Source organism: Podarcis muralis, chromosome 13, assembly GCF_964188315.1.
Source record: "Podarcis muralis chromosome 13, rPodMur119.hap1.1, whole genome shotgun sequence".
Taxonomy (NCBI): Eukaryota; Metazoa; Chordata; class Lepidosauria; order Squamata; family Lacertidae; genus Podarcis; species Podarcis muralis.
The window spans coordinates 42,031,015-42,056,987 of NC_135667.1; the positions used below are offsets into that span (position 1 = coordinate 42,031,015).

Consider the following 25,973-nt stretch of genomic DNA (forward strand, 5'->3'; position numbering starts at 1 on the left):
AAGAAGTATCACCTCCATGTGACTTGGCTGTCTGCTTTGCCACACGTGATAAGATTCACGTATACAAAAACAGTTACTGCTGAAAGAGCTGAAGACACATTAGACTGCTGCAATGGTACATCAGCTTATGGAGATGGAGAGTCCAGGAAAACAAAAATCTTTCTTGCTGTTCTAATAAAGTTAATGCATTTGAGGTACTTGACTTATTTGACAATATACAGTCAGCTGATGGATTAAATCTTTTCTGTCCAGGCAAGCATTCAGTCCTATTTGAAATACAAGTTTGCCTTAAGACACCTCCCACACTTGTGGGGGTTCCACCTGGTGGACATGGGAATTCTTTAAGATCCCATGGTGGCCCCAGCCCCGCTTTCCCAGCCAAACCAAGTCCACATCATGTTGTGACACTGGACAAAAAGGCTTGCTCCAAGAGATAGGTGATGCAACACCTAAAATGGCAATCTAGGTATTTAAACTGGGCAAAGAAAATATTAAGTTTGGATAGGAATTAAAACACCAGCATGATAACAACAAGTGGAGGTGGGCTGTGACTTCCATGACCTGGATCTAAACTGCTCTTCATTAGGTAGCTCGCTTAAACTATTTATTGAGGTTTTCTCCTGTAAATTTGATTTAAGTTTAATTAAAGATAACAAGCTGAAGCCAGGCTGAGTGAGCGGCACTTAGTTCCCTCTGAAATCAATAGGCCTTTAAGTTAACCCACAACTAGCATGCCCCATTGATTTCTAAGAGGTACCCAAGTTCAACTAAACTAACATGGCTCTAACCGAGGTGGGGGGGGGGATTACAGATTGTTGCACAAAAATCATCAAGGTGAAAGCATTTTGCACCTTGAAAAGACTACATGCTGATTTTAAACTCTCCACTAACATGGGCGGGAGGGTGTTCAACTCAGAACATATTTTTTTAAAAAAACCAACTTTGGGGCATGTTGCTTAGAAAAACAAGACATTGGTTCATTCTGTAGATCTGTGGTCCAGAAGCAAACATTGAGGCACTGGAGATTTTTCCACAGCTGCTGTACACATTGCAATGCAATCAAAGAGACAGGTCTCTGGTGATAACAGGAAAGCCCCAGTTTCTTAGCTATGAAAGGGGATGGGGTTTCATGGGCTCACAGCCCCTTTCTGGCATAGGCAGAGAAGGGAACCCTGTGAGCATGAATGACTATGGAACACAGTGTCATTTGTCTTATTACGAACATCGCCAGCATGGCACGCAATACTGTTCCATGACATTTGCAAAGAGGGAAGCTGGCTTCGCATTTCAATTGGGGTGTGCGTGTACACACAAACAACGCTGAATAATTCAAGAGAGTCAAATGCAGCTGCATCACCACCATCCTTCCCACCCCCCTCTGCAGCATTATTTCATGTGTCATCAGTGACCGCCATGCCTAATTCTAGCATCATGCCAGCACAATAAGACAGTAGATACTGAATGCAGTGTTCACTGGACCAGAAGAACAGAAATAAGAAATGGGGGAGGGGGGAGAGGAGAAAGGAGGAGAGGAAACCCTAGAAAAGAAATTAAAAATGCAGACCGTGCAAATACAAACCAGGTCATGGCTGCTTAGCTAATTTGGGCCAACTGCTGTGGAAGAAAAAACGTCGAACACCCCAAGTTGTGTAAATTTCTGTGAACATCTCAACACGCACACAAATACTCACACACAAACACCAATCTACTACACAGGAAAGCAAATATATGTATATTGCTTCATTCCTAACACTATTTTTTTATTATTAGGTTTTTAGTGCTCCTAAATGCAATCAGACTCCAGAGAGCCTACAGCCAGTAGTCTCTGTATACAAAGCATTAACAGGGCTGGATTAACTTCACAGGTGAGGTTCCTACTGATCAGGGTGAAAGCCACATGGGCTGATCAGCAAAGAGCAACACCGTGTAGAAAGAGAGCAAAATAAGAACATGTAGGAAAGGGCAAGGAGCAAGTGCTGTGTTCTGACAAGGGCCGACTGCAAGAACTAGAATGCTGATGGGGATCAATTTGCCTTGTCACTCTGACATTATTACCATACAAAGGTCAATATGCCCTTATTCCACACCTGCAAAGAACAGTTTTTAGACAAACTGCCTTTGCAACTTTGGAGAACACAAAAGAAGAGTAACATCCTCAGGATTCATAGGTTCCAAGGCTCTTAAGGAAGATTCCAGGACCCAATGATCTTACATGTGGGGTCGTAGGAATTGTTCAACCAATATGTTTCCCTTGTTTGTGTTTGGCACAGGAAGCCTACTCAACTCATGCGCAGCTTCTTGATGTGGGATTGGTTCAACATTACTCAAGTTTCAGAGAGGGCTTGCTCACCTTCTGAACTGCTACTTTAGGGGTGGCCAGCAGCTGCACAACAGTCTCAACTACCATGCTTGCTTACACTATAGCTCATCCCACAGGGTAAAACTGCAAGGGTGATTATGAATTGAGGTGGGGGAGAGAGGTGGAGCCTTGTCATGCTCTGCACTGCCTTAGAGACTGCTCAAAAGAAGAGGAGATCAGAAGGCAGAAGGCATCTCAGGTTCCTCAAAGAGTAAACAACAAGGAAGGACGTGGCATAAAATTCAGAGGATGGAGCAGGACAGAAAGTTGTAAAGGGGTCAGACATAATTCTTTTAATCCAGCCCTGAAAACGCTGGGGAGTTGTTGTTTTCATTTCCACAGCCTTATCCATAATACTTTATATGTATCCATCACATCTTTTTTTAAACTGCAACTCCAATGACATTACAGCCCAACACAAATATTCAATAGTGAATCTCAAAGGGGCATTTAGGCAGCTGAACTACAGCTATTCCATGGTGCGGGGGGGGGGGGACACACAAATGTGGTATGATTAAGAGAGTTCAAAAACCTGACATGTTTAAAAGGAAAAGCAAGCCAAGTGGCTCTTCTCTCTCCTGTCTGTAGTCTCTCGCCAGGAAATTCAGGTAGAAGGAGATTTGCACCAGCATTTTTATTAATGCCATAGGCAGTTTTAAAAAGAATCCTATGCAACCTATTTATACTAAATTCTTCTTAATACTGCCCTCTTTGCTCTACAGTCTTCTTCCTTGTGCCAAAGAAAATGTGAACTAAGGAAGAGCAAAATATATTTTACTCCTCAATATCCACTCGGGCCATAAAAGATGTGTTTTCAATATTTAGCACAATCAGCTGCTATAAATTATTTCAATTTGAGGTGAGATAGCTTTTTCTTCTCATTTCAGATTAGATTGATTAGTGACTTGCCTCATTTTTAACGTTAACATAAGACATGCAAATATCCTAGAACACATCCCTGAGTTCCTTAATCTAAATGTAAGATCTGAACTTGGGCTAGTGGAGCTGCACTTGCTCGGGGCTTGAGAATGAAAACTGATTTCTTACCGATTCTATAGGCTTGTCTAAGGACGCCTGTTCAATCTCCAAGTGGCCTTCTTCATACTGATCAAAGTGATTACCCTGCAAGAGAAGAACAAAACGTTATTTTCACCATAAAGCACAAACAGTTCTGCATGGTTTGGTGCTAGAAGTTTATAATCAATTGAGGCCCAGACATACAGAACCTCCTTCCTTAACTGATCATGCTGTATTTCTGTATTTGTTCTACGTTACATATATTCTGCGGGATGTGGGTAGCGCTGTGGTCTAAACCAGTGTCTAGGGCTTGCCGATTAGAAGGTCGGCAGTTCGAATCCCCGTGACAGGGTGAGCTCCTGTTGTTCGGTCCCTGCTCCTGCCAACCCAGCAGTTCGAAAGCAAAGTGCAAGTAGATAAATAGGTACCACTCCAGCGTAAACGGCGTTTCCGTACATTGCTCTGGTTCACCAGAAGTGGCTTAGTCATGCTGGCCACATGACCTGGAAGCTGTACGCCGGCTCCCTCGGCCAATAAAGAGAGATGAGCACCGCAACCCCAGAGTCCTTCGCAACTGGACCTAATGGTCAGGGGTCCCTTTACCTTTTACATATATTCCATATAGGGTATATATATCCTATATGGAATCAATGGAGATGGACAAGGAAGGGATCATGGGCATCATTTTCAGTGGGGATGGGGGGTGATGACTTGATGGTAGAGCACCCAGACATTTTCAGAATTGTTCTAGATCCTCAGAAAAAGCACAGGCATGGCTTCTAAACTAATTTGCCTTGATACTGACGTAATGAAGAGCCTGCAACATTTCAAACCATTTCAACTGCAGCTTTTATTGGATATTAAATGTCCTGAGATCACCTGACATTTCAATATTAGCTACTCAACAGCAAAACAGACAGCTCAATATCAGCTGAAGATGTACCATATGTTCAGAATAGTAAGGCTGTATTATGCTTTTAGGCAATTTTTCTCCCAGAAAATAGGCAAACTGAGCATTTTTAATGGGCAAGCTTCTTTTTGTTCAAGCCCCAAGATGAAGAGAGGTTGAACCCCCCCCCCCAAAGCTTGCATTATCTCTTTGAATACCATGCTTCATGCACTTTTTTAAAAAAGCAGAGTTATTTCATCATCTGTGAACTTACAGCTCCAAGTTAAGAACAGAACCTTGCACCTTTTCTTTTTTTAAAAAAGGAACAAGGTTCCTAGTATTTTAGATACACAGAAAAAGCTTTGGGGAAATGTGTGCACCATGACCATGGCAATCTCAAAAACTGGAGGAGGTTGGGGTGGAAAAGAATACAGTCATACCTCAGGTTACAGCCGCTTCAGGTTGTGTTTTTTCGGGTTACTGACCGTCAAAACCCGGAAGTACCGGAACGGGTTACTTCCGGGTTTTGGTAATTACGCATGCGCAGAAGCACCGAATTGCAACCCACGTGTGCACAGACACCGGTTGCGAACGCTGCAGGTTGCGAACGTGCATCCCACACAGATCACGTTCGCAACCCAAGCGTCCACTGTATTGAGCAAGCCTGCTGGTATTTTCTATGTGGCAGGGGGACACCATGTTCAGCAGTTTCCTATCAATAACTGAGTCTCTGTGATCCTTTCAGCCTTAAACTGCTGGTGGTTCTTTAAGATTAGAGGTCAAAGGTTGCTCCTTAGGCAACCACCACCATGCAACTCTATTTAACACTGGCCTGTTTTCTTCCTCACAAAGGTGCTATCAGTGTTGTTCTATGGAAACACAGAATAATGCTACAGGCACTTTTGCCCATCCCATCTCCCTCCCTTCTTTTGAGCATGCATGGAAGAGAAGAGTAGTTGAAACCCAAGCCAAGTGAAAAGAGGTCTAAATACCCCTTGAACCTTTATTTTACCAGACTTGTTTATTTGACATTGCAGCAGGTGGGTAGGCAGAGTAGAAAAAATATAGCAGAGTAGCTTCTATGAGGTTTTGCCCCACGCACGTTATCACGGTTGACAAATCTGTAATATATAATCTTTAACATTAATCTAAATTTGAGGGTGGAGTCAAGCATCTGAGTTTCTATTCAGGTAACACGTAAGGCCATCTTCTGTCTCCACTAGTTCCCAAAAACTTACACAAGAGAACCAGCAGCCTATTACATGTATCTTAATGACTGTACCCAGAAAAGTAAGCAAAACCCTCATGATGCAGAAGGATGTTTGCAGAAAAGTTTGATTATTCAAGAGCATTCATATTACAGTCTGGTAACTGTGGATAAATGCTGCTCCCATGCAATTCTGGATCTTAGAACTAGGATTTGAGGGAAATTTAGGGCAAAATAACAGCACAAAAAAACAGAACGTTGCACCACAGCTCCAAAAAGGCTTTCACTGGTAACCAAGCACACTGTGAGATTATCTTTGTCCACAAAGGGTCAGGCTAAATGGCTCAGTTGGCCTGTTTATCACGTTTAACTGCCAAAATCCCAGACAACAAAGGCAAGAATCAGCCTACGTGACAGGCCCCTCGAAGTTATTTTCAAAATAAATGAAGCACAACATGCTTTTTGCTTTGTGGTGTAAATGCATTCTGCAAATTTAAGCAATGCAGCACACATGCTGAATGCAGGTTCAGCTCCAAAAGTAACAAGACCAGACCAACCCTCTAGCCATAAACATCTGGCTATTAAATCTACTCTGCTGCCAACCTATCAAGCACGCAAAAAAGCTGAAATTTACAAATGGAATCATTCCTGCTTTATACCAGAAAGGACAGGCACTTAAAATGTACAATACTTGACCACAACAAGCCTGCTCATTAGTACACGAAGTCTGTGTATGCACAGAAAAACAAAGGGACAAGAGACCTGGAAAATGGAAATGGACAGCTACCTAGAGAACTGGCACAAATGCCTTTACTAGCACCCTTCTCCTTCCTAGAAGCAGGCCTCATGCCAGTTAGGTAGTTTCAGCTCCTTTCTGACACGAAGCATTAGCAGAGGCTGGGGAGAAGCAGCAAACAGCAGTAGCATCACCCCTCTGCTTCTGTTCAAGGTTTCCACCTCCCTGCCAAGCCTAGAGCTGTGATTTTATTAACAGGAAGACATGCAGAACATAAAAAATTGTAATGCATATCTTGAAGAGAAAGCCCCAGAAAGGGACTTTCAAATTCTTACAGACACCAGACTCAAACTTCCAAAAATCTGAACAACATAGACACCTGGGATTATGCCAATCCTGCTTCTCGCAGCATGCCATGCAATAAAATTGCAGGCATCTCTTTCCTCCATTTCTGTTTCTGTAGTTAAATGTGAGAAACCAGATGTGAGTACCATCTTGCTCTGCTCATATGTTGGTCCCTGGACTAGAGTATGCAGGCTAATAGGGACCAGAAAGTCTTAAACTGCATTGCATTGATCTTCTAATCCAGGGGTCAGCAAACTTTTTCAACAGGGAGCCAGTCCACTGTCCCTAAGACCTTGTGGGAGGCCGGAATATATATATATTATTTTTGGGGGGGGGGAATGAACAAATTCCTATGCCCCACAAATAACCCAGAGATGCATTTTAAATAAAAGGACACATTCTACTCATGTAAAAACACGCTGATTCCCAGACCGTCTGCGGGCCGGATTTAGAAGGCGATTGGGCCTGATCTGGCCCCCGGGCCTTAGTTTGCCTACCCATGTTCTAATCTTAGGGATCAGAAAACTGATTGAAGAAAGCTCTACAATGAAGGCCAGTGGATTTGCTCTGTTTCTGCATTAGCATTTGGAGAGCTCCCTTAGTGGGCATTTTGCTTCTCATGTAGCTTATGAAGAATAATCAGAGCCAACCAAGCTAAGATTCTGCTGGGACGTGGAAAAGGTCCTCTAAATAAAGTCTCTCTATGCAACAAAACTCAACTCATTTTCCATTTACCGTATCTTCTAATGTCGCAATGTGAAGGGCACATGACTTAAGCACACCCATCTCTAATCATGTACCTCTAATAATGTAAGGAGGAAGAAGTGCAGAAGAGGTCTTTCTTCCTTATCCTCCAGGTTCTTTAACCTTAGAGCAGGCATAGGCAAACTCGGCCCTCCAGATGTTTTGGGACTACAGTTACCATCATCCCTGACCACTGGTCCTGTTAGCTAGGGATTATGGGACTTGTAGTCCCAAAACATCTGGAGGGCCGAGTTTGCCTATGCCTGCCTTAGAGTGCCAGCTACTTTAAAACCAGCACAGCACTATAGAAGGTCCTGCCTGGTCCCAAAGATCCATGAAACTTAATTCTGTGGGTCCAAAGAGGCTCCACATATGTTCTTCTTGAACAGCAGCTACTCAAACAACCCATGGAACTTCTGCATGGGCTTCTGATATGGTGTGAGGGTCAATTATTCAAAGAAATCTAGTTGGAAGCTCCACCATGCTAAAGCAAGCACTTGCCTGGGCTTGAGCTGCTCTGAGTGCTGGCAGCACATGCCGAACCAACCCCCCACCCCACCAGAGAACTGGTCTGTGAAATGGATGTTAGTCAGCCATTCTAAATGCCACTGCCAGCCTCCCTACTTTCAGACTGTAATTACATTTCTAGGGTACTTCAACATTTGAAGATGCTCACTTCAATTCAACAAAAACAACTCGGTGAATAGGTTGGGAGCCAAATGCAAACTTAAAAGTGCCCATTTTCATGTATATTTATTTAGGAGAAGCTAATAATTTACCTTTCAAATGCATTGACTGTTTAAATTAGAAAATGATCCAGAATGTTTTCAAAGGAAGAGATTCTCTCAAGGGCAGAATTCAGCATTATAATTAAGCTGTTGTAAAAGCCAGGAGATTTTCTTTTGTCTGCTGGAACAGGGAAGCATGCTCAGCTGTTCCACCTAGGTCTTCATTTACGGTATTTATTTTTCTGGAGTAAGGCAAAAGCAGGAGAGATGTCCACTGCACAAAGGAACACCCCTCATTTGAAGAAATTGTTCCTTCATTCATTACATTACAGTTTCCACAGAACTGAATGCGTCTCTACATTATGCATGTTAGCACTGTACATCTACAATACAGACTCTTGCATGGAAAGATCTCTAAGGCAAAATCAAATAGTTGCTATCAAACTATGAGAATCAAGCTATTAATTCCCCCCAAAGCTCCAGTTCTACATGAAAATCCTCAAGGAGCTGGAAAAAAATGAAACCCTGGAAGATTCATGAACTCAACAGTGTTTTGATTCTATTCAGAAAACTTCATTATATTCTAACATGGGAGTACTTGTAAATGATAGAGGAGAAATGCAATACTGCTTTAATTAGATACATCTAGTTTTCTACATCGTATATCATATACGGTGACCATTCCCTCTCCTTTGGGGGGAGTCCTAAATTCTTTAAGGCACCCTCTTTCCTATCTATCACATCCATCTATTAGGTGAGACATCACAGAAGTTGTTTCCTACAGGAACTGTCTCGTACCCCTTAGAAGCAGAAAGCTTTACGCTTGAAGCAAACAGCAAGTTCAAATGAGCTATGACTAGACAATGCACCCCCAGAGCTAACTCACATTTGAAATTTCACAGCGATTGCTGTGATGAACATCGTATAAAATGGAGATACGTGTCTCCAACAAGCAGTGGAAAGCTGCTGGAGACTCATGGCCAACTGTGGCAGCCAAGCACACACATGCCTTGTGTTCCTGGGTATTTGGGAATGCCTATCTCCCCTCCACGTTTACCATGGCATACACCACTCAAACAGTGGCGTACAAAGCACGAATTGCTACAGGAGAAGAGAGCCTTGTCTGCAGTGGGAGCAACATGAACTTAGCATACTTGCAAAGACCACATGCCTGTTTGTGGCTTAAGACAAGGTACAGCTGCTTTTACAGAACATGCTTATTAATAGTGTTACACAAGCTAATCTTCTGGGAGGAGCTTGGCAATGGGGGGGGGCTTAATTTTCCAGCTCCACTGCATCCTCATTGAACCACCCAGCAGAAAGTTTTGGAGCAGTGAGAGGACTTCTTAAACCACAAAGAGGTCGTCTGGAAACTTGGCAGTGCCAAGTTCTGTAAAACGACCTTGAGGGCAAAGACTCTGACATGCAGTCCAAACACTATGCCACAGCTTCTAGTGGAGGTGTTGAGGAACTGTTTGTTCAGAATTCCTAGGATCAGTTTCAGCTAGCATGGCCTGATGGTGCAGCATGCATGTCTGCAGGAGTTAGGCCAGGGGTCCCCAACCTGCGGCCAGAAACAACCCACAGAGGCCGTTTAACCAGCCCACAACCCGCCCCGAACTGAGCCACCCGCTCGGTGAGTCCCCGCACACTGCACTAAACCAGCACAGGGTGGTGCGGGGACTCTCTTCCACGGCTCCAGAAATCGCTTCTGCGCATGCCCAGACACCGGAAATCGCATCTGCGCATGTCCGCAGTGCTGGAAATCGCTTCTGTGCATGCCCAGACACCAGAAATCGCTTCTGCGCAGGCACGATTTTCAGCGTCTGGGCATGGGCAGAAGCGATTTCCGGTGCTGCAGACATGCGCAGATGCGATTTCTGGCATCGCGCTGTGCCGGTCCAGCCCACAGAGGATCTCTGCAGGAGTGATGCAGCCCATGCCCAGTAAGCCTTGCTGACCGCTGCATTAGGCCAACCACATGCCCTCTCAATCCATCTTTGCTACCAAGATCTAGCAGAGAGGTACTGATTGAGTTGTTCTAGGGTACAGGGTCATCAGCGTGACACCAGCAGATACAGAGGGACCCACAGGGGCCTTCTCTAGTGCCCACAAACTCTGGGTTGGCTTTCTGTGAAAACCTTTCATCACTCGGGCTTTTGGAAAGTAATTACAGTTGTACCTCTGGTTGTGAATGGGATCCGTTCCAGAGGCCCGTTCACAACATGAAAAGAGCACAATCCACAGCGGTGTGTCTGTGCGCACGCAGGTTGTGATTTGCTGCTTCTGCACATGCGCACGATGTTGTTTTGCACATCTGCGCATGTGCGAGCGGCGAAACCCGGAAGTAACCCTTTCCGGTACTTCCGGGTTGCCGTGGGACGTAACCTGAAAGAATGTAACATGGAAGCTGTTTGACTTCTGAGGCACGTTTGAAAATGAAAGCGTTCACTTCTGGGTTTTTGGCATTTGGCTTCTGAAACGTTCAGCAGCCGAGATGTTCAAAAACTGAGGTTCCACTGTACAATAAAACAAACAAATAAACATATGCTTTGCATGGAAAAGGCTGCAGGTTCAATACTGGGATCTCCAGGTAGCACTGGAAAAGTTTCCTGTTTGAAATCCTGGAGAACCAATGTTCCTAAGAGTAGACAATACTGAACCAGATGGCCCATATAAAGCCAGGGCAGCGTGGAACTGCCCACCATCAAGTAATCTTACATCACCATGAAATCAAACCATGTGAGCAAATGCTCAGGGATTTGCAGGTAGGCAAATAGCAGACTGGTAGAAGATGCAGGCACTACTTCCTCTGCCCAGGCAGTTTAAACTTGAAAAAAGCCAAAATATTCCAAGCATTAATTTAGTAGAACTGTAAGAGAGACTTGTGTTCACAGCACAAACGAGGTTAATAGACTGCTCTGAACAATGGAGAGACTTAACAATCATTTTTTGATTTTATCTCAGAATCCCAGGGATCATCAAACAATTACCATTTTTGTAGAAAAGTAAACACTGCATACTTAGCAAACCAATAAACCGAACTTTAACTCTGGATCATCTTGTCTACAACATCCCTTTTCCACATCAAAGCATCCTGTATGCAAGCATAGCTGAAGGAAGCCAAGTGTATCTGATATATATCTGTGCAAACATCTCTTGAAAGCCTCCATCAAAATATTGCACTGCTTTCTTAGGCAGCTTTTGGGACAACAGCAACACACTGTTAACATGTTCAGTTTATCATCTACTAAAGCCTCAAAGCTGTTCCTGAAAGAGCAGGCAACTGCTGAACCATCTTGCTTAGAGCCTTTCAACAAGAGTTATGCTTATCAAGGGCACTTTTAGGCAAGTCTTATTTCATATCACAGGAAAAGGACCATGATACATGATCCACTGGGTCTCAGCAACCTGTCTCTTGACAATTTATACTTCTAAAACCTAGTCTAGACCAGAATTTCCCAGCCTTTTTCTGATTGTGGCCCCCTCCCAACCTTGTTTCCTTCCTGTGCCCCCCTATGGGTGTAGCCGGGGGGGGGGTGTCAGGGGGTAGCTGCCCCCAAATAAGTAGAAATCAATACAAATCAGAGGTTCTGTCCCCCACCAAAAAAAACTACCCCCAAAAAACCAACAATCCTGGCTACGCCATATTTCAAAAAGTGATTTTAAGCTTTTTTAGCTGTTTTCACTGCTTTTTCTATCGCATTCCCATACATCCGGGTTTTCCCTGACCAGGCCAGTAAATCCCACACGTGGTGTAACTGTTAATCAACTATACTACTTCAGACTGTGGGTGGAAGATTGCCTGTGATCAATATGCAAAAACACCTTTGTTTGGCCACTGACATCTGATACTCGGACTCTTGCATGCTTGCCCCAGTATTGGAGCCTGGTGCATCTCTCCTGTCATTTACACTTACCTATTATTTTCCTGACAGAACAGCCCAACAATATTTGGACACTTCACAGAGTAGACAAGAGCCAGTGATTAAGTAGAATGAAACGAAAGTCAGATGAGAATCATCACATTAAAATTATATCTTTTTCATTTTGAAACCTTAGTTCTATTATGTGCCTACCGACAATAAAATAACTTGGTTTAAGTGATATCTGTATGTAATATAAATATATTTAACTTTATGCTCTGTGTTAAAAATATTTTCTAATACATTTGTGAATATTGCATTCAGGCATCGGTTAAACCAAATTCTTAAAATCTCACTTTCACAGCAAAAGTGAGAGATGTGAGAGAATGAACAAAAGGCAAGAAAACATGGCTTTTTAAGTCTCAATTTTATAAATGGCAGTAGATCATGTATCATATTCCTTATGGTACAAATTTAGTACAAATATGTTACAATTTAGACTTGTCTAACATCTCTTGGACATTAACTTTTCATGTCATGAAAGGACACTGTTCTGTTCTGCTCTGTAGCTACTAGCCATTGCTTCCAGAGTGTTCTGGACACTTATGTCTTCAAGCAAGTGATCTTGCTTTGTGACACTGCATGAGCAGATAGATTTCTCTTTGGTGTGCTTCATTTTACAAACACTCCCCTCTAAGCAAATATGAGGCATGCAAGCTGCACAATCAAAGGCAGTGACATATGGTCCTGGGAAGTGGAAAGGCTCTGTTTAGTCGCAGGGATGGTTTTTTTAAAAATTTTAAAAAAAAATCTTAAAAAATTATCCTACTATCCTACTGTTCCTCAACAGAGCCCAGGGCAGTGAGCATGATTCTCCTGTGTCCTTGGCGAATGACAAGGAAAGTACCACAACACCAGTGTTAGAAACTGGGACAGAAATGCTAGGAGCCATGTGGCTCCTGGGACCTAGGGTGTGGGTGCCAAAACGAAATGGCTAATAATTTTGTATGCCTTCCCTATAAACAGCAAAGTGAAACTCTCTTTGACATATTCTTCTCCCTGGTGCTCAACTGAAGACAGTGTGTACATCCACTAAGGGAGCAACGAGATTCTGTTCAACCTGGCACGTCTCTACACCAGGACAAAAGTGTAGCAGGCTGTTATCTGAGAGTTGATGTTTGCAGATGACGCAGCCTTAACAGCACACTCTGAGGAAGCTCTACAGCAGGGGTAGGCAACCTAAGGCCCATGGGCCACAAGCAGCCCATGGGGGGTCGTTTAACCGGCCCACGATCCACCCCTGAACCGAGTCACCTGCTCAGCGAGTCCCCGTGCGCTGCGCTAAACCAGCGTAGCACAGCACAGGGACTCGCTTCCACAGCGCCAGAAATCATGGGCACATGTGCAGACAGTGGCAGCCACTTCTGTGCATGTGTAGACGGCAGAAGCCGCTTCTGCGCATGCGCGAATTGCGGCAAACCCGGTATTTACTTCCAGGTTTGCCGCAGTCGCGAGTTGGATTGTTCACGAGTGGGGGGGGGGCGGTGATAAGTACTGCCTCTTTTACTGTTGCAAACTTTTTAAAATTAATTACCACTACTTTATTGCATTTTATGAATTGTTGTAAACCACCCTAGAAATTTTTGAAAGGTGTTATGTGTTAAATTAGAAAACTCTTATATCCTCTTCAGCCATTAAGTTCCCTAGGAATAAATTCTATTGTTTCACCATTCCTTTTCCCCAAAAAACCACTGTGAAAAGCATCTAGAAATCTTTTTAGAAGCATCATGCTACACAGTGGCGACTAAACTCAGGTTTTCATCTGAACCCCTCCCTCTCCTGCCACTGTCATCAGCCTTTCCTCCATTCTCAACCACTGTGGCTTCTGCCTACCTTCCTTTCCCACATCTAGGAAGCCAAAGCCAAAAACTTCCCTCCTTTTCAGAATCTCCACAGCCTGCTTTTTGCACTCTGAATCCCTCGTCAACAGACCATCACCTCCTGTTTAGTCTCTTCTTCCATGGGCATCTTGCCTTCTAGCTGCACTGTACCTCCCTATTTTATTCTTGAGGTTCATCTTTAGCCTCTGTGCTCCTCACTTGGGTTTCTGATTTTGCTCTACAGCAGCTTCAATTCTTCACGAAGCTTTCCTGGCATTATCCACTCCCTTCAGCCTGTGCAAATTCAGCTTGTGTTGGCTCCCTTTGTTTCCTTCTCCCACGCCCACCTCTGTGTCTTTCTACTATCCTACACAGTGCCTATACACAATGCTGACACAGTTCCTCTTCCTTTGCAAAGCCTTTCTTAAGCCACCCTCACCTCACTTCACTCTCCTAGCCCATCCTCACTGCTCAATAATCAAAGCCTGCCTCTGCCTCTCTTCCCTGCAAACGTTATTGCCTTGCCTATTAGACGGAGCTGAAAGCCCTTCAGTGGGAACTGGTTGTTTTTAAGTTCTATACAGCCCTTAAAACATGGCTTCACAAATGCATGGAAGAGGGGGTGGACAGCAAGAAAAGAGCTGGAACAAATGAGACAGTCATAACATAGCAGAAGAAACATGGGAGCTACAGCAGGAGGTATCACTGATGGAGAGGCAATCTGCTTGCTCCGCACCTGTCCCCTTCAGTCAGTTTCTTTGTCTTTGCATACAATAAAGGTGGAGTGGGGAATGATTGCCCTACATTTCAAATCTGCACTACAGCAGCATTATGTGAGCTTCAAAGAGTTTTGCAGCTTGACCTACTCAAAATGAGGCTTGGGTACCCTTAAAGATGGGGTTATAGAGGAAAAATCTTATCCAAGAAAGCAGCAAGATTCTCCTACAATCCTAAATCTGTCAAGATTTACCATGGCTTATATATATATATGTGTGGTGTGTGTGTGTGTGTGTGTGTGTGTGTGTGTGTGTGTGTGTCCCTCCCATTGTCTAACAGCGCTGCATAAAAAAATAACGGTAGCCTCAGGAATACAATCTTCATTCCCTTACGTTATCTGGGAGGAAACAAATAATGAGCAATCAGGTTTCGGTTTAAGGCTGCAGCAGGAGGCAGCTTTCCTTTCTGCTGTTATTACACATTCTGTCTCTACAGTTTGATCAATGGAATAAGGCAGAATGAGGCCTGACACTGCAGCAAGAGGAATCCCTTGCAAGTCATTTGTGCATGAAACCTGCAAGCACAGAGAAAACTGTGCAACCCAAGAGCTCAGTTTTGGGATGCCGCTCCCAATGCACAGCCTGAATGTAAAAGTGCAAACTGTTTTGATGTTTATAGTCAAAGGTATAGGACAACTGCTGCCCTCCCCCAAAGCATAGGAGGATCTGGAACCCAGCAAGAGACATAAAAGGCTGAGAGGAAGCATCATAGTCTAGGCAGGGAAAAGCTCAGTAAGTCCAACTGAGCCACATACAGACAGAATCTGGATGGCAGGGGAAGTCAGCTTGCTGCTGAAGGTTCGATCCAGTTATTAGTGGAGATGAGATGCTGAAGGCTTGTCCGTATGAGAGCTTATGTTGAATCAATAACCCCGGAACTGTTTTTGGCTTAATCTTTCTTTAAACAATTCAGAGATCATACCAAGGCTTCTGCAAGTTCAGTGCAAGGAGATTAACTGAAAAAATCTTACTCTGCTTACTAAAGTGAACAGCTGTGGGGCTAGTACCTTTTGTAGGTGGAGCTCAGTGCTTCTTAGAGAAGGTACGGATCCTGAAAGAAAGCTAGCAAGGGTGTGTGTTTGAAGCACCCTGGAATTTGTTGTTTGCTTAGGCAAGAATTGTTCTGAAGATAGCAGGCCCTGGATCGGTAAACAGGCCCTGAGTATACAAAGGATAGCAAGTGTGTACTTATGAACTACAATGAAAAATGAGCTGAAGGTGAAAAAAGGACTTAGAATCATAGAATCTTAGAGTTGGAAGGGACCCCAAGGATCATCTAGTCCAACCCCCTGCAATGCAGGAATCGCAGCTAAAGCATCCATGACAGATGGCCATCCAACCGCTGTTTAAAAACTTCCAAGGAAGGAGGGTCCACCACTTCTCGTCGGAGTCTGTTCCACTGCTGAACAGGTCTTACTGTCAGAAAGTTTTTCCAAATGTTTAGTCGGAATCTCCTTTCTTGCAACTTGAAGCCATTGGTTCAAGTCCTACCCTCCAGAGCAGGAAAAAACAAGCATGCCCCCCCCCCTCCATGTGACAGCCCTTAAGATATTTGAAGATGGCTATCATATCTGCTCTCAGTCTCCTCTTTCCCAGGCTAAACATTCCCAACTCCTTCAAGCGCTCCTAGTAAGGCTTAGTTTCCAGACCCTTGATCATCTTGGTTGCCCTCCTCTGCACACCTTCCAGCTTGTCAACATCCTTCTTAAATTGTGGTGCCCAGAACTGGACACAGAACTCCAGGTGTGGTCTGACTAAGGCAGAATACAGTGGTACTATTACTTCCCTTGATCTGGACACTATACTTCTGTTGATGAAGCCTAGTATAGCATTAGCTTTTTTTTGCTGCTGCATCACACTGTTGATTCATGTTAAGCTTGTGGTCCATCAAGACCCCTAGATCCTTTACACATGTACTGCTAGTAAGCCAGGTGTCCCCATCCTATATTTGTGCATCTGGTTCTTCCTGACTAAGTGCAGAGCGGGCCTCAAGTTGCTGCACCTTCTCTTCCAGCATGACAACCAGCTTGCACTTGCTACAAGTGTACTGTTGCTTGTTCTCTGGCAGAATGACAAACATGCTACAGGTGTTACAGGTCACTGCAGCAGCTCCCTTGCCCTCCATGTCTCTGGTCTTGCACACCAAGAGACAGAACTCTGGGCCTTCCCCTTAAACGTCCTTGCAAACGCCCCTGTATGTGAGCTCTGGTTGCAAGATCCCAGGATCTGCACTGAGCTCAGCTTGACTGCTGCTGGTTGCTAACTCCTCCCTCAGCCTGGCTTCCTCTGAGCTGTAACTCCCCCCCCCCCCCAGATCCTGTGTTCCCACATAGCAATCAGCCACACATACCCTCAGGCTCCAAAAGACACAAGCTCACTCTCTTCAGTCTCCTCCAGCAATCCTTGTCCCTGTTTGCAAGGTCCCAGGATCTGCACTGAGCTGAGTTTTACTTGTGTGGAGGCAAGTTTGAGAATCCTTGAAAGAGGTAGGATGGATACAGCTTTTTTAACACAGAGATGAATTTAACTCTTTTAATCATCTGGTGTTATCCAGAACCACTCTTAAGCATTCACACAGGAGTGCCCAAACCGGTTCTTTAACAGATAGTCAATGGGGTCACATTCATCTCCTCTAGGGTTTGGTTCTCTTACAGAAGAAAAGAAAATGCAAGGCAAGGACCAACTTCCTTTGTGGGTAAAGCTTCCCTGTTGAAGGCAACTCACATTTGCCTGGTCACCTGCAGGGTGTTTGCTAGCCTGCTTTTGACTCACTGACCCAGTTTATGTTGTGAGTATATAGTTTCTGAAATCAAGGTTACATGATCTGTGGGTTGGGCCAGCATATTTCCAGACTTGGAGACTCTTGAGAGTCCCATGGACTGCAATAAGATCAAACCGATCCATTCTGAAGGAAATCAGCCCTGAGTGCTCACTGGAAGGACAGATCCTGAAACTGAGGCTCCAATACTTTGGCCACCTCATGAGAAGAGAAGACTCCTTGGAAAAGACCCTGATGTTGGGAAAGATGGAGGGCACAAGGAGAAGGGGACGACAGAGGACGAGATGGTTGGACAGTGTTCTCAAAGCTACCAGCATGAGTTTGACCAAACTGCGGGAGGCAGTGGAAGACAGGAGTGCCTGGCATGCTCTGGTCCATGGGGTCACAAAGAGTCGGAAACGACTAAACAACAACAAATTTCCAAACTTGCTGGCCTAAAGGGATTTTTCACCCGCTATTTGCTCATGATACAAATGAAATACCCCATTCCCTTTTAGGCACTAATCATCAACTTGGTACATGAGGGCAGGTGGGCTAGTAAGTTTTGTTGCCTTCTTTTGTAAAGGTCACAAACATGTTTTTAAGAAGAGAAAGACTAGAAGAAGTTAGTTTTTAGGTGGTAAACATTTTCAGACTAGGCAACAGACTTTGCAACAGATTACAACGCCGTAACCCAGAAAGCTATTCAGAATTGATGGTAATGCCTCGCAGACTCTGCAGAAACATCTGGCATGCATGACAAAAACAGACAAATTAAACACATTATTTCCACGCTATCTATGTAGTTGCATGGTGAATTTAAGGTAGGAATATAATGGGAGGAAGGCAGACTTTCTTCTACAAGGTCCTAATACAAGCTGTTGCAATAATCTAGCAATATTCCTGGAATCTCACTATGATTAATATTTTGCTTTACTGTTATTATATAGTGCCATCGGTGTAGTAGGTGCTTTAAACAATAAAATAAGCAAAAGCAGTAGACCCCTCAAACAAGGAGCTTACCTCCTCAATTTTAACGTTGACGGACACAATATAAGGAAAAGCAAAATGATAAAGATGGGGGTAACAAGGCAGGAATATTAATAAATTTTGTTACATATACAATGCATGAAGAATTTGCAGGAGAAAAACACAGAACCAAGTAAGTTTCTGGTGATTATCCAGACACAGGAAAAAGTAAAGTAGAAAGGACAGGTAGTAGACCTTTTGTGTATCTTAGGGTGGAAAAATGAAGGTCAAGAACAGAACTATGAAGAGACACAGGCAGGCTATAGAAAAGTTTAAGCTTCCTATAAAGGCATACAAATAACTTTAAATAGTTCAAATCGTTAAAATTTTTCTCTATGCATTAGCGTACCTTACAAACATATATTGCAAAACCTTATCAGAAACATAATTCACCATAATAAATGCAATGCTTAGAAGACCCGACACATATGACTGAAACAAGATCCTAAATCTTCGATTTCAAATACACTATACAGTACTCAGTTTTTCAACGCCTCTTTCTTTATCCTGACAATATTTATTAAATTTGATCATATACTGTATAAAGGTAAAGGTACCCCTGCCCGTACGGGCCAGTCTTGCCAGACTCTAGGGTTGTGCGCTCATCTCACTCAAGAGGCCGGGGGCCAGCGCTGTCCGCAGACACTTCCGGGTCACGTGACCAGCGTGACATCGCTGCTCTGGCGAGCCAGAGCCGCACACGGAAACGCCATTTACCTTCCCGCTAGTAAGTGGTCCCTATTTATCTACTTGCACTCGGAGGTGCTTTCGAACTGCTAGGTTGTATATACTGTATACCACATCCCAAATTCCAAACAACCAATTTGTCACTGAGGGTAGATTCTCTCCCCACCTGTTTACTTATAGTGAACAATCGTTCTAGTAACCACTAGACGAAATTAACAGGAAACAGGGAGGGAGGGAGGGAATAGTAGTAGTATTACTGAAAGTTGCTTAACAGATAAAACCATATTACAATAGGTCACTGGCAGTTCTTATATAAAGATGATTCGGCGAATGCTTTGTGCACCTTAGACTATACAGTATCATTTTGGTGATGAGCCAACTTCAGTGGCTCCCTGTCCATTTGAGGCCGAATGCACAGTGCTGTTGTTGACCTTTAAAGCCTTTTACGACTTGAGACCAGAGTACCTGAAAGATTAATGTGTGGAGACTAGCCAAGTCAGCTCTGCTCTGCCTCCATAGCCAGAGGCAGTAATGCTTCTGAATACCCGTGGCTGGAAGTCACAGGAAGGGAGTGTTCTTGTGCTGCTTACCAGTTTCCTACTGGCATTTAGTTGGCCTGGTCCAGCAGGCTGTTCCTATGTACCAACCTAGGCCATAAAATCATCTTTTGAAGACCTTTTTAGGGTGCCCTGACAAGAGATGAGGTATGACAGGGGGACACTGGGGAAAGGACCTTCTCAGTGGTGGCACCTCAGCTACAGAATGCCTTCATCAGGGAGGCTTGTCTGGCACTTATCATTGCTTATCTATATCTTTCTCTATATTTTTAATGATATAGTGGTATTATAAATTAATTAAATAAACTAAATATGTTATTTTAGTGCCAAGAAGATACCTTTTTATTTTTATAAGCCTTTTAATCTGCTCTAGTCAGTTTTATCTTTGCAACTTTTGGGGGGCTGCTTTTAACTGTTATTGGTCTACCTTACAGTTTTGGTTTTTTGGTTTTTATTCTTGTTGTAATCCACCCTGCAAATTTAGTTATAAGGGAGCCATGTATATGCCTTAAGTATATTACATTCCTTTGTCGGCAAGGTGACAACTAAACAACAAAAATATTACATTCCTAACCTTAACAACTGAGGATCATCATGAATTTAAAAACTTATATAACATTATTGTTTGTTTGTTTGTTTGTTTGTTTGTTTTACAAGAGAGTCTTAGCTCAGTCATCCTCTGATGCCTCTTCCGTTATTATCACCACAACTTGTGTCCCTGTACCATCTCTCCATTAAGCATGAATTTCCCCCCCCCAGCGCTTCTGCTTAAAGATTTCGTGAGAACTGGCTAACTAAAGATAATTAAATGCTTTAACACACCCACTCAAATCCTTGCCACATTAAGTACAATGGGATCTTCTATTAGAATAAGCAACACATCTTTTGCTACGTTTATACAGCTTGATAAATATAAATGGTCTTTCTTTTGCTTTCTCAAAACAAAAACACAATGCTGTGGTTCTCTTTTGAGAAAACACAGAGAACCCATCTAAGGGAACCAGTTAAAAAGCAGGCATGACTGGAAAGTAAAAAGGTAAAGGTAAAGGGACCCCTGACCGTTAGGTCCAGTCGTGGACGACTCTGGGGTTGCGGTGGTCATCTCGCTTTATTGCCCGAGGGAGCCGGCGTACAGCTTCCAGGTCATGTGACCAGCATGACTAAGCCGCTTCTGGCGAACCAGAACAGCACACGGAAATGCCGTTTACCTTCCCACCACAGCGGTACCTATTTATCTACTTGCACTTTGACATGCTTTCGAACTGCTAGGTTGGCAGGAGCAGGGAGCTCACCCCATCGCGGGATTCAAACCGCCGACCTTCCGATCGGCAAGCCCTAGGCTCTGTGGTTTAGACCACAGCGTCACCCGCGTCCCTATGACTGGAAGTAACCTGGGGTAAATAAGCTCCAAATAGAATTACGAGGCCATTGCAGCCTCATCAAGTAGAGCAATTCAAGAGAGAATATTTTTTTTGAGGGGACTTCCAAGACAATTTGACCATTACATCATACCACAGAAGTGGCAAAATAGCTACCTAAAAGATTAATAGGATGCAGTTTACTCCAGTCCAGTATACACCCCCTTAAGTATACTTAAGTATACTTGAGCCAGTGTGGTGTAGTGGTTAAGAGCAGTAGACTCGTAATCTGGTGAACCAGGTTCGCGTCCCCGCTCCTCCACATGCAGCTGCTGGGTGACCTTGGGCCAGTCACACTTCTCTGAAGTCTCTCAGCCCCACTCACCTCACAGAGTGTTTGTTGTGGGGGAGGAAGGGAAAGGAGAATGTTAGCCGCTTTGAGACTCCTTCAGGTAGTGATAAAGCGGGATATCAAATCTAAACTCCACTCCTCCTACTTCCATCACTATACTATATTTCAAAGAGAGCAATCCCTCAGACTACTGTATCTACAAGACCAGAGTCAAATTTCTAATCAGCAGTTAATTATGTGGACCCTGTCAAGTCACGATCCTTCTGTTACTTTCCAAATTAAGTGCTTTATAAGTTCCTCTGTTTGCCTCTAGCAAGAACTAACCCTATACCTTGATGGTGTTTTCAAAAGTTAACTGTTTAATTGAAACTACTTCTTTAAAAAGCTTACCAGCATCCTACAATCCTGTGCAGCATCTCCCCTATGGAGGACAGATAAGAGGGGTGGGGAGGGGGGGTTAAAGAAATAACCATTCAACTTGAGGATAAACATGGCTTCTTCAGATCTAAAACAAGTTCAGACGCTCCTACTGCTGCAGAAAGGACTTCAAAAATGACTTCTGCATAGGCAGACCTTGCATGCCAGCCCCCATCAGACATCTTATTTCACAATTATCTATGCTAAACTGTATTTTCCATGCACTGTCCCAGTTACCTTGAATATCCCTAAATCCCTCTTAATCGGGTTGCTGGAATGACTGCTATTTTCATATAGCACTAAAAAAGGAGCTGAAATCTAACAAAGCAAAACAAAAAAACACACACACAAACCAACAATATTGTGTATCAGTCAGAATCTATCCGCTGACCCAAATTTTCTGTTAACCAGGATATGCAGCTGTAATGCAGTACTTTTGAGGCTGCAAAAGGGTTTGTTTTCATCCAGATAACAGAAAGCCACCACCCCAATATTTATGCATTATTCAATGCTTTTCCACAGTGCTAGTATGCTATAGCAAAGATGCCCAAACTTAGCAAATGCCAACTAGTTTTAAGAGGCAGAAATCTGAACGGTGCAAATGGACAACGTAAGTTTGCATATGAATGTTTATTTCCAAAGGAACAGATTGTGTTTACTTCAAGCTTTTGCAGCCTATCAAGAAGTAATTTGCAAGGAAGGCCTCTGTCGAGACACCTGTCTAATATTATGCAACATGCATAATTATGATTTTCCTATCAAATTAGGCCATCACCATGAGACTCAGTGGCCATAACCATCTGGAACACCCATCTAAAGATCAGCCACTACTACTAATGCATACCAAACACAGTATCCTCAGTAAGTCCAGTAACTGACAATCAGCTACCCCTCTGTCCCCACACTTTCCCCTTTGGGGCTGGCAGGAGAGCGACAAAAATCACAAGGAGAATCCTGAAGTTCCCATAGAACTTCACTCTCTCCAGTTTCAGTGGATACAACTGGAAATTATACCTCAAAATTGCCTGTTCAATTACCGTCTAGCCAGAAAAAAATAAACAACAGCCAAAATAAAAAGAGGTGCACGCAATCCTTCATTCAGATACCTGCAGGGCAGGGATGGTATTGAACATAGCTCTGACAGCTGGGGCTTGCTTCCCCATCCTCATTGTTCCTCTGTGTCAAGAAAGCAAGAGTGGGGGGGGGGAGGAGAGTTGTCCTCTTAATGTAAAGAGATATGACCTCCCCCACTTGACCAGTCAATATGGCCAGGGCCTTATTTTTCTATCATGTGTCGCTCAATCTCAACGTTTCATTTTCTGTACTACCATTCTCACCTCCTCAACATAAAAAAGGAGACCCTTAGACAAGACACCCAAAGCACTCACCGAAGACAAAAAACAGATGTTCATATTTACATGAAACTTGTGTGTGAGCAGAAAGGTAACAAAACTCCCATAGTTGAGCTAGGGCACCACACACACACAAACACACCATATCCCTATCTATAGGAGGGAGTTACACAATAAAGAGCAGTAACTGCCTGAAGACGCTCATTATTCTAGACTCCCTTTTTTTTGTCCTCGGAGAGTGACAAGGAGGGGAAGGACGGGAGCATCGTAAACTCGGTAATCTTAGGGCTGGAGAGTGGGGGGCGGGGAACAAAATAGGTACTTTCACATTAACCTCCGATATTCAAAGTCGGGGGAAGGCGGCGGAGTAAGACGTGGCTGATCCTCCCTCGAAGCCCCCCCCCCCCCCAAGACCTGTTTTCTTCCCCGGATCTCCTATGGCAACGGATAGGAACGGCAAAACAGGGAGTCGCCTCGCCTTCCTTGCTGCTGCTGCTGGTGGAGGAGCAACACAAGGGAGCGCATCCCTCGCCATCCCACCCAAATCCTCGAAGGAGCCCCAGATTGGAGGGAAACCAGCCTGGGGAGAGGGGGAAACACCAGCCAGCCCCACCGCACCTGGCTGGGAGAATGGCGGGCGGGGGGCAGGGGAATAGTCGGGAAGAGGCAAAGGGGTAGGATTCGCACACATAGCTCAACACCCAAACAAGTTTTTTTTTGGGGGGGGCAGATGAGGGACCCCCAATTAGGGCGAGGCCTCAGCAAACCTAAGCTGGGGGAGGGGATAATAAGGGGGAAATTGGGGGGGGGGGGCTTCGCCACTTCCCAAGGAGTCAAGGAGGAGGGGAAGAAGAGGGATTCAAAGAGGCCAAGAGCCGGCTTCCCCTCTCTCTCTCTCGCCGCCGGCGGACATCGGTTACCTGGAAGTCCCTGTCCTCGTTGAAGCGGGAGAACCTGTCCGCCATTTTGCCTCGGTTCGCCTCTACCTTAGTCAGGAGACTGCGACGAAGGAAACGGGGGCCGTACGCCGCCCGACGTGCGCGCGCCCGCCCGACGGCGGGTCTCGTTTCGCTTTGTGCGCGCGCGCGCGCAGAGAGAGAGAGATAGAGAGAGAGAGACCAAGAGACGCCTCACAGAGTGAAAGACTTGGCGCTGGCTCTCGACTTCCGGGTTCTGTTCGGCCGCCTATGGAGGCAAGCCGGGATTTGAGCGGAGGTGGAAGTGGCTGCAAAGGAGCTCCTACTCGTTCTAACTCGGGTCTCGATCCGAGTAGGGGAATTTAATTTAATTTTTTTTAAAGCGCAGCAGGCAACAAGTCAACAATGCGCCAGTTGTTGTTGTTTTTGCACGCGGCTGGATTCCGCGTTTGGACTGCGAGGAGGAGGATTTAAATAGATTGGCCTTTGCTGCAACCTCGGGGGTGTTTTGTGATTTCCGGCCGAAAGAGCTTCAGCCCCACATGGCTGACCTACAACAGAACCGGTGGTCTGCCTTGCAGGGCTGTGGTAGGCCCCGCAGTCTGCAGCACTATAACGTCAACAGAAAAATAGAGCAGTTTCCTGGGGCTGGCAGGGTGTTGGTATATTTCAATTTTTTTACAATTTAGAATGTACTCATTTAAGCATCCTTAAAATATCAATGACTTCCCTTCTCTTTCCATGGTTTATTTTGCATATCATAAATCCCTGCATATTTTACATAAACGAAACCATTCAATATTCCATTATTAAAGGTAAAGGTAAAGGTACCCCTGCCCGTACAGGCCAGTCGTGTCCGACTCTAGGGTTGTGCGCCCATCTCACTTAAGAGGCCGGGGGCCAGCGCTGTCCGGAGACACTTCCGGGTCACGTGGCCAGCGTGACAAAACTGCTCTGGCGAGCCAGCACCAGCGCAGCACACGGAAACGCCGTTTACCTTCCCGCTATAAAGCGGTACCTATTTATCTACTTGCACTTAGGAGTGCTTTCGGACTGCTAGGTGGGCAGGAGCTGGGACCGAAAGACGGGAGCTCACCCCGCCGCGGGGATTCGAACAGCCGACCATGCGATCGGCAAGCCCTAGGCGCTGAGGTTTTACCCACAGCGCCACCCGTGTCCCTGTTCCATTATTACATCCATCAAAACGTATTTACCGTACACTGTTGGGTTTATCTTAATGCTGCCAATGTTTTCAAGTGTACACAATTTCCCCCCATGTATTCAATAAACATTTTCCAATCTTCTCTAAACGCATGTTCTTCTCTTATTCTATACGCTAAGTATGCAAGCTGCGCATATTCCATCAGCTTAAATTGCCATTCTTCTTTAGCTGGGACCTCGCTCATTGTCCATTGCAGGGTGTGTGTTTTTTAATATTTAAAATTCCATAAAATTGCTTTTTATCTTGAGCTGGAAAGGAAACTCATGTCCAGTTATGCTGCCTTTTGTCAGGGGAGTGGGGATGGATGCATGCAATCACCCAGTCGTAGTAGCTACCCTTAAATCCTGGGTTTTATCATTCATTTAATTCGTAATTGAGTATGGCTTGGGTCCAAGCTATCTGAAAGGCTCTGTTCCCTTCATACGAACCTGACCTGTTTTGAGAACCTCGGGGGGAGCCCCTTCTTTTGCTCCTGCCACCCCCACAGGGACACTTGGTGGGGACGCAGGAGAGGGCCTTCTTGGTGGTGGCTGCTCCCAGACAACTTGGGAACTCCTTCCCTAGAGAACTTAGACTGGTTCCCTCCTTGTTGTTCTTCTGCCAGTGGGTGAAGACCTTGTTTCACCAGGCTTTTGGAAACTCACTGTTTTAATGAAAGAGCCGGCACCATGCTGTCTTTATTGTAACTTTCTGTATGTCTTAATTCCATTATGGTTTATTATTATTATTATTATTATTATTATTATTATTATTATTATTATTATTAATTTATACCCT

The 25,973-nt window shown here is 44.4% G+C and overlaps 1 protein-coding gene across 12 annotated transcripts in view; it reads right to left on the reverse strand.

Annotated features, from left to right (window-relative positions):
• Window positions 1-24,135, reverse strand: part of GPATCH8 (G-patch domain containing 8) — a 77,329-nt gene extending 53,194 nt beyond the window's left edge. For 6 of the 12 annotated variants that reach the window (XM_077917468.1, XM_077917472.1, XM_077917470.1 and 3 more), the window contains exons 1-4: window positions 23,978-24,084; window positions 21,679-21,709; window positions 3,407-3,481; window positions 1,580-1,614 (exon numbers count right to left, since the gene is read on the reverse strand). Coding sequence is in view for 2 of the 12 variants with exons in the window: in XM_028702348.2 (XP_028558181.2) it covers window positions 3,407-3,481; window positions 23,978-24,022 (120 nt within the window). In the remaining 10 variants the exon portion in view is untranslated. Of the gene's footprint in view, window positions 1-1,579; window positions 1,615-3,406; window positions 3,482-21,678; window positions 21,710-23,977 lie in introns of all 12 variants that reach the window. The other 6 variants (XM_028702352.2, XM_077917475.1, XM_028702356.2 and 3 more) reach the window with 4 other exon arrangements.
• Between the last annotated feature and the right edge of the window lie 1,838 nt (window positions 24,136-25,973).